Source organism: Sabethes cyaneus, chromosome 1, assembly GCF_943734655.1.
Source record: "Sabethes cyaneus chromosome 1, idSabCyanKW18_F2, whole genome shotgun sequence".
Taxonomy (NCBI): Eukaryota; Metazoa; Arthropoda; class Insecta; order Diptera; family Culicidae; genus Sabethes; species Sabethes cyaneus.
The window spans coordinates 351,000-359,842 of NC_071353.1; the positions used below are offsets into that span (position 1 = coordinate 351,000).

Below are 8,843 nucleotides of genomic sequence, written 5' to 3' on the forward strand. Positions count from 1 at the left end.
CAGTTTTGATGGATGCAGAGTTGTCAAAAAGATTGTTCGAATATTACGAACACAATTTATAGCGGCCATTATTATAGCGAGTAAAAAGCTGGATATATATAGCAACTATACGTCCAAGCGGTGCGTCGTAATGTTGGTTGTAATTATTGTTGTTGGGAACCCCTTTACGGCTTTAGCTTTACCGCAACCGCAGTTAGCTATATAGCCGGTTTAGCTCTTCTCTGACATTTCCAATTTCAAAAGCATCATATAGCAGATCGTAGATCGTAGTAGATCAGTAACTTTTATAAATATATATTAAATAATATTGGAAAGCAGGGATCATTATTTTCTGGATAGCGAATTAATTGAATAAACAGTTTAAAGTTTTGATGCTCAAAATTAGTGAAAATGGATAGCAGTTTTATAGATATTCATCGAAGAAGAGGAGTAAAAGTGCTATTTCCCAATTATCAATTACCGTTAAAGGCGGACAACTACGGAATACAGACACTTCAAAAATATAACGTTGTAATGGAAAAGATGGACCTGCAAAATCTGATTGTAAATATTGTTAAGTCGAAGTCTAAATTCCTATTTTAAAAGAATAATTTTAGCAAATTCGCCTGACTGAATGTAACGATCAATCAAAAATGTTTATCAGTACAATAGATAATAATAGCTATGAACAGATTCGATCAGAGCAGTCACTGCATGTCACGTTTCAAGGATTTATTGATCATTTGACAAAAATCTTAGAATGCTGCAAAAAAGAAGAGCTTCACATGAGCCTGGTGCGAGATAACAACTTCTATTTGTTGCAGTTTTACGAAAAAAGCCCATTTAAAAACCTAATTCACCTCTTTCTGCGAATAGAACCAGCTACAACTGAGACTGTCTTGTTCCACATCAATCTTTTACTACAATCGTTTCAGGATCAGGCAGCAGACTGTGCATGTCAGGTTCAAAAGTATCAGCGTGAACTAACTTTGCGTGATGATACAATAAATCGATTACAGAATGACCTGCGAACTTTAAACACGAAGCTGCAGGATCAGGAAAACATGATATTTAGTCGAAATACAGACGAAATAAATCGACTTCAACAAGCAATCAAGCATTTGACTGATTCAAAAGAATTGGAAGAGAAACGGCTAAAGACAATGATTTCTGCTATGCAAGAAAAAATCGATCAGCAAAATAAGGAATTATTAGCTAATACCGAGAGGATACTGTAGGTTACTACTTCGCAAATGCGTTTTCCTTAATGATTACTACTTTCCATTACAGTCAAGACACCAAACGCTGCGAATCTGTACGAGAGGAAAATCACAAGCTAAAATCACATAACGCTCAAGCTCGAGATGAAATCGAAAGATTAAAGGCAGAACTATATTCTTATCAAAATCGTGATGGAAGACACGAGGCTCTTGCTTTGGATTTACGGAAGCAAACAGTTGAATTGCAAAGTAAATTAAAAGTAAATGAAAAACAAAAATCTGATCTTGAAGCTGAACTGGAAGCCGAACGGAACATATGCCAAACAAAGAAAAATGCGTTGCAGCTCACTACAGACGAGATAGCTACCGCCAATGCTGTAATCAGTAATTTAAATAAGGAAATTATGAAACTGAAGAGCAAGATCGAACTGCGTACTGAGATTGCGATGAGACAGGAAAAGTTAATTCAGGATAAAGAAAAGCATTACGATGAATTACAGCAAACTGTAAAGAATATTCAAGTAGAACATCATAAAAATCGAGCATTGAGTGAGGAGCATGCCCATACTGTACGAAGGATTAAAGAGAATTCTGAAGCAATCGAAGAAAAATACCGAAAAAGTAAGATAAGTTATTTTTTACACTCACAGCTTTACCTAACTTACAGGTGTTTTTCAGAAATCAATGATCTCATCGTTAAAGTATCCCAGTGTCAAAACATGGAGCTAAACTCAATTGAGAATACGAATTTTTCCAGCCGATATCTTAAGCCACAAAATCGGATAGAATAGTCATCTAATTGCACAAAATAGTTGATTTTTATTTTAAAGAAATATTAAAGTTATCGTGGAAAAATAAAGAATTAATTTTCGATTTCTTTCGAAGCCGTTATCGTTGCTGCAGCTACATTTACCGCCTGAAGAATATCATCTTGACCTGCTTTTAAACGATCTCGAATTAGTTCCGCTATCGCTTTTTGGGTTCGTCGCTCTAGTTTTTCAAGTTTCTTCGAAACATCTCTTTTCAAATCCCAATCTGGTTTTCTCGGAGCAAGGTTTGCTATGTCAATATCCTCAATTGCGATGGTTGTTTTCATCATTTCCAGCTGTGTGCTGATTTCAGAATCTACATCCATAGGTAAAGTTTCCTCAACAACATTCTCTTTTATTCCTTCGCTTTCCGGACGATAGTTGCGAAAAATGGGCCTGTAAAGAATAGTAAGACATACGTTGATATGTTATGCCAGCTAATGAGGATATGATGATTCGTTTATAATCTTCGTCGTCGTGACACCACGGCGGAAGTCCGATATATCATCTTAGGGAGAGCTCCACTAGATAACTACAAACTACGCATTTACTGTTTCCTACGTCGTGGCTACCTACGCGAATTACCTGGGTACCTGCTTCAACATCTTCACCCAGGGATAAACATTTGATCAAAGTCATTTGTTCTCCCACATCATACATGTAGTGCAAGGAGCGTGCTCATAAGTGGGGCCACAATATGGAATCAGATACCCTTGGCAATTAGGTAGTTACCATCTTTGGCTTTATTTAATAAAAATTTAAATTAGAAATGTATATTTTAAAAATTTTAAACCTCCAAATTGTTGAATTCGTTTATCTATTTAGTTTAATTCATGTACCATCCTTGACTTGAGTAACTGACAGGTTTTCAATCAGGTTGCAAATTCGCCTAGGATAACTATTCAAACTGACAAGGTCTGAGAACGTAATGTCATTAACTGGTTTGCTGCCTGATACTAGTTGCTTGAAAAAAATTTCCAAACTTTTGAAGAACTTACTTTGGAACACTCTCAGTAGATCGATCTGTTTCGGCGCTATTTGATTCCTGTTTTCGCTTAAGATTTTTTAACCTTTCCTTACGCTTAAGGGCTTCTTCTTCAAGTGTGCCAATGGAATCCGTCATGATACTAAAAATGATAATTAGTTATTAATTCTTTATTTATAAATATCGAATCTAAAATAAAAATACCAATAAAAGAATAAAGCTTCAATGATGAATGAAAATGATCAGTTCACTGACGAGGCACAGACCGACGAGACTACTTCACATCAGGACGAGACGAGCGAGACACGAGACTGACGAGCAGAGATGCCATATTTGAAGATAGAATTAACAAAAGGGCGAATGCCGCAAGCGTAAACAAACCGAGTGAGGGTTGGTTTTCCTATTCGCTATGTCGGTGTTGCTGATATTGTTCAGGGTTTTGCGTGAGAAAAAAAGGAAGGGAAGTATTTTTGCTTTTGTCATCACGCACACGTTGACAGTTCGGCATGAGATTTGCTGTAAGTGCGAGCAGCCTACGAAATCTTTTTCAATGCCGTCATCGCGAATGCTGGTCCAGCAAAAAATAACTCACCCGTTTTGTTTACATTTGCGACATTCGCCCTTTTGTTAATTCTATCTAGATTTTTCTGAAATACTAGAGAGTCGCCATCTGAAACAAATAATCTATCCAGCTTTCAACGAGCGATAATGGCGGATATTGAGCACAAGTGGGCACAATCTTTTGACATGCATTGGAGGAGCGTCGAGTTCGCCCTGACGGAGTTACTATGGATACATTCATGATTGTTTGTGGTTCGAATGTAAAAATGTAAACATTGTTCAATTTTGCAGATCAGCTAAAGAGGAATATACAGTGGACCCCCGTTCGTTTGAACGATTCCTCATGCAAACTAACGGGGTTACTTTTTAATTTGAACAACTGGTAACCCGAAATATGCTGAAACCTGTGTGAACTGGCCGCCCTACTCTTTGTTATTGTTTTGGTGGTTTGTTTTAGTTGGCAGTTGCAAGTGCGAATATTGCATTTTCCGATCGGATTTCTATCTTAATCGTTAGGAAAACGAAATGTAAAACCGATTAAACACGCTAGGTCAGTATAAACAAATCGTGTTTATGTGCATTGTCTGCATAAGCAAATGATGTCATGTTGAGAATGACATTTGAACCATTTTTAATTTGCACGTCGTGCAAACCAACGGGGTTCAAATTAAAAAGTGTTCAGATTAAAAATGGTCAAACGAACGGGGGTCCACGGTAATTGAACGGACAACAAGTTTTATGGATTGTGGTTTTGCAGTTTTCGCTAATTTCAGGGAGAATGTCCAAATACGCAACGGAAAGTTTCTTATCAAGTCGAGACGCTGTTCGAGAGCAAACTTGACAACGGCTCGACCAACATGAAGTCAATGTTTGCGTTAATGTGTAATGTTTCGAATGTTTAATTCGCACGATTGTGAAAAAGTATTCTGAGTCAGTGCCTTCAGCAAATTATGGCCGCAGACCACTATAAAAGTTGGAATCCGTTTAGTTATGTTCCATTTCAGCTGATCTGCAAAAGTAAACAATGTTTACATTTTCACACTCGAACAACAAACAATCATGAATGTATCCATAGTAACTCCGTCAGGGCGAACTCTACGCTTCTCCAATGAATGTCAAAAGATTGTGCCCACTTATGCTCAATATCCGCCATTATCGCACGTGGATAGCTGGATAGCAACAATGCAGCTGCGTATGTCAGTGTTGCCGCACGCACAGATTATTCTGTGATCAACAGACATTTGGAGTAAATAACTTTTAAAATATCTGGATATGCAATTCCTTTTCATGATAATTTTACCACAGTTAATGGTCGTACCTTAAATAGTTATGCTGCTGTTGTCTGTTATTGCTAATTATTAATTACACCTTGCGATTTAAATTAAAGATTTCGAGTTTCTCAATGCTACATATATGTAATAATAACACACTCTATAAGGCTCTCTAGTGAAACGCAGTGGTGAAATGTTATTTCATTTTCGCACACACGAGATTTTGGCGGCGAAAACATGGTTGCCTGCCTGCGGGATGAGTTGAGTCACCTACGACCCGCGGCTCATCGCCATTTTTCTGTGACTGAAACTGAAACGTCAAAAACACAGGGCGGGAAATCACTTCATAGAAATTCAATGCGACGGCCATTGTTGTTTGGGGTACAATAGTGAGGGGTTCAACTTAATGGGGGTACTGTCAAACTCTGTGGACCAAGATAGCGATGTCGAGGAGGTGGTCATCTAAGGGGACTTAGAAACAGCTAACTGGCACCTTTATTTCGTTTGCTTTGCTTTGACGAGAGCTAACATCAGGCGGGCTCAGGAGTCGTGGGCCCCACTGACAGCTGAAGAACTAACTTGTGTGAAGAGTGGAGAATATATGATTTCTCGTTTACGCTAACGCTAACATGTTGGCATCGAAAACATGGCCGCCTGCCAGCTACTTGCTTAGAAAGCATTCATAGGGCAACATAATTCAAACTTTAGCATACATTTGAGTGGAAATTGCATGTGACATTCCGGTAACAGAAATTCAAACTTTAGCATAGATTTTAGTGGGAATTTCAAGTGATATTTTGGTAACAGAAAGGTAATTATTGCTGGGAGCTGGAAGCCACCTAAGCAGAAAAGACCAAATTACCATACCGTCAATTGACAGATACTGGCGCCCTTGTTTACATTTTGGTCAATTTTTCTTTTTGTTTATATCGAATGTAGCGTGTTGTATTTAACATTTCACAGGTATTTTTTTTTTCCTGTATGGACTCATCACTGCGACCATTATGGTTAGATCTATTGTGATATCGCCCGGGTGTTTGTTGTATAACCCGCACTGCATTTATTTTTGGCTATAGTCGCTATTGAGTGAGCGATATGCTTATTGAATTTTTTTATGCGTGCTTGTGTGTAATTGGGTACCCTTCTATCAATACTTTACTCTACTTTACCCACCTCGTTCCACATGACAGCGCACAGTCCCCAATTATAGTCATCCCTGGCGTAGCAAAACCAGTGCATTTTTACTATAAGGGTCTCATTTTTGCACTGTCAATAGGCCATATCGGGATAATATAGAACTCAGCATGAAGGAAGGGCGATGAGGGGCCTGAGAATAAACCCATGCTAAAGTCACTTTGACATCGAATGGCCTGATTCTACTAAGATTCACAAGGTATAATGGCTTTTCTAATTTAGTCATATTGCTGTTTAAACTACAAACTTGCCGTTTAAACAGCTGAATCTTTGTTGGACTATGCGGTCTGTGTTAACCGTCCAGCTAGCTTCGAGGTACGATGCTGGTCTAACAAGCCAGTCGTCGTATGTTCGAATCTCGGCTAGGCGGTGCTTGCTAGTTAGAGTCAGTAGGATTGTTGCACTGGCCCTGTAATTTTCCTGTACTCTAACAGCCGGCTGCGAAGTCTGTCGATAAAGAAGGGTAATGTCTAAAGACGGTATAAACCCATGGCTTTGCTTTTTGGTCTGTTTGTAAACAAGGGCGCCAGTATCTGCCAGATGACGTCACCTTGATTTGGTCTATTAGAGAGCTTTCAATGGGCAACATAATTCAAACTTTAGCATACATTTTAGTGGGAATTGCAGGTGATATTCGGTTAGCAAAGTGCTACCAAGCGTAGACCACGATGGAGGGTGCATTTAGAGCAGCATAATTAGAATAGTTAGGAACATTTCCTACACGCTTTGAACGGTATTTCCGGCGACAATGTGTTAGCAAAATGGTAACTAACGCTGGCTGTGTTAGGTGCAACGTTATCAACCATGCGTGACTGCAACTTGCGTGGTATATAGAGCATTACACGGGAGCTCTTAACCACACTTTTTTGACATCATCTGGTGGTTTGTTTACATGGTGTTAAAGTTTGAATTGAGTTTTATATCTTTGTCCGGCAGAAAATGATAAAAAAATTAGTTTTTATTTAAGAGAAAGTGCCTTACATGCATTTTACAGAAACTGATGCAGTAATCCTTCACGAAATTTCAAATCAAAACCGCTGGATGTGACAAAAAACATGTAAACAAACTACCAAGTGGTGTCATTTGACAGCAAAATGACGTCATCGCGGCAACGGTTACAAGCGACATTCAGGCGGTCGAGCAGTTTGCTCCTGCGCTTTTTGCAGTTTTTCCGTTTCACTGCCAGGGCGACGCAGTTGTGCAGCTGGTTCAAAAGCTTCAGCCAGCTTCAGGCGAAAGCACGAAAGCGAACAGTACGACCGCAACTAAAGAAACTGACTAAAGAAAAGACACTGGAGCTCAGTCACTCACGGCCTCCTGTCATCATTAAACCTGATTTGCTCAACGATGATTGTTGTGCGTGACTCTGTTCAAAGTTGCTAGGAAAAGTTCGAACAATATTTTTTCGAGTTCAACATTTAGGCGATTTTATGAACTGTACGATACAAATTTGATTGCCTGGTGTGTTCGTTAGGCAGCATGGATCGATTTCGTGATGCTACGATGATATTTGTTGCCGTTTGCTTGCAGTCAATATTTTCTCCCGCGTTGATCGACTGATACTCCGCAAGTTTTCGAGCAAAAGATTCAGAAGGTTTCATCGAGATTCATGCGCACTTGGTTTCGACGAACTGAAAATGAGTTACCTGTCAATTCTTTAGTCAGTTTCTTTAACCGCAACTAAAGAAACTGACTAAAGAAAAGACACTGGAGCTCAGTCACTCACGGCCTCCTGTCATCATTAAACCTGATTTGCTCAACGATGATTGTTGTGCGTGACTCTGTTCAAAGTTGCTAGGAAAAGTTCGAACAATATTTTTTCGAGTTCAACATTTAGGCGATTTTATGAACTGTACGATACAAATTTGATTGCCTGGTGTTTTCGTTAGGCAGCACGGATCGATTTCGTGATGATACGATGATATTTGTTGCCGTTTGCTTACAGTCATTATTTTCAGTCGCGTTCATCGACTGATACTCCGCAAGTTTTCGAGCAAAAGATTCAGAAGGTTTCATCGAGATTCATGCGCACTTGGTTTCGACTAAAGAAACTGACTAAAGAATTGACAGGTAACTCATTTTCAGTTCGTCGAAACCAAGTGCGCATGAATCTCAATGAAACCTTCTGAATCTTTTGCTCGAAAACTTGCGGAGTATCAGTCGATCAACGCGGGAGAAAATATTGACTGCAAGCAAACGGCAACAAATATCATCGTAGCATCACGAAATCGATCCATGCTGCCTAACGAACACACCAGGCAATCAAATTTGTATCGTACAGTTCATAAAATCGCCTAAATGTTGAACTCGAAAAAATATTGTTCGAACTTTTCCTAGCAACTTTGAACAGAGTCACGCACAACAATCATCGTTGAGCAAATCAGGTTTAATGATGACAGGAGGCCGTGAGTGACTGAGCTCCAGTGTCTTTTCTTTAGTCAGTTTCTTTAGTTTCGACTAAAGAAACTGACTAAAGAAAAGACACTGGAGCTCAGTCACTCACGGCCTCCTGTCATCATTAAACCTGATTTGCTCATCGATGATTGTTGTGCGTGACTCTGTTCAAAGTTGCTAGGAAAAGTTCGAACAATATTTTTTCGAGTTCAACATTTAGGCGATTTTATGAAGTGTACGATACAAATTTGATTGCCTGGTGTTTTCGTTAGGCAGCACGGATCGATTTCGTGATGATACGATGATATTTGTTGCCGTTTGCTTGCAGTCATTATTTTTTGCCGCGTTCATCGACTGATACTCCGCAAGTTTTCGAGCAAAAGATTCAGAAGGTTTCATCGAGATTCATGCGCACTTGGTTTCGACGAAT

General features: G+C 39.2%; 2 protein-coding genes across 3 annotated transcripts; one reads left to right on the plus strand and one right to left on the minus strand.

The window, feature by feature from the left end:
- Positions 1-322: 322 nt before the first annotated feature.
- Positions 323-2,081, plus strand: LOC128732624 (spindle assembly abnormal protein 6 homolog). 2 transcript variants are annotated; one of them, XM_053825919.1, is made up of 4 exons: positions 323-543; positions 597-1,213; positions 1,270-1,820; positions 1,878-2,081. In XM_053825919.1, the coding sequence occupies exons 1-4, from the start codon at positions 391-393 to the stop codon at positions 1,988-1,990; spliced, it is 1,434 nt and encodes a 477-aa protein (XP_053681894.1). In that variant the 5' UTR covers positions 323-390; the 3' UTR covers positions 1,991-2,081. The 2 variants fall into 2 exon arrangements, with proteins under 2 accessions (XP_053681894.1, XP_053681902.1); XM_053825927.1 differs by having other exon boundaries at positions 488-543; positions 586-1,213.
- On the minus strand, positions 2,005-3,283 carry LOC128732639 (coiled-coil domain-containing protein 12). Its single transcript, XM_053825937.1, has 3 exons — positions 3,198-3,283; positions 3,007-3,135; positions 2,005-2,404 (listed from the first exon to the last, which is right to left on the minus strand). The coding sequence occupies exons 2-3, from the start codon at positions 3,129-3,131 to the stop codon at positions 2,062-2,064; spliced, it is 468 nt and encodes a 155-aa protein (XP_053681912.1). The 5' UTR covers positions 3,132-3,135; positions 3,198-3,283; the 3' UTR covers positions 2,005-2,061.
- Positions 3,284-8,843: the final 5,560 nt, after the last annotated feature.

Coding starts and splice junctions, on each gene's coding strand:
- LOC128732624 (XM_053825919.1), top strand. CDS start 391: ATGGATAGCAGTTTTATAGATATTCATCGAAGAAGAGGAGTAAAAGTG. Junction 544..596: donor TGGACCTGCAAAATCTGATT/GTAAATATTGTT, acceptor GAATAATTTTAG/CAAATTCGCCTGACTGAATG. Junction 1,214..1,269: donor GCTAATACCGAGAGGATACT/GTAGGTTACTAC, acceptor TTTCCATTACAG/TCAAGACACCAAACGCTGCG.
- LOC128732639 (XM_053825937.1), bottom strand. CDS start 3,131: ATGACGGATTCCATTGGCACACTTGAAGAAGAAGCCCTTAAGCGTAAG. Junction 2,405..3,006: donor TCTACTGAGAGTGTTCCAAA/GTAAGTTCTTCA, acceptor TATTCTTTACAG/GCCCATTTTTCGCAACTATC.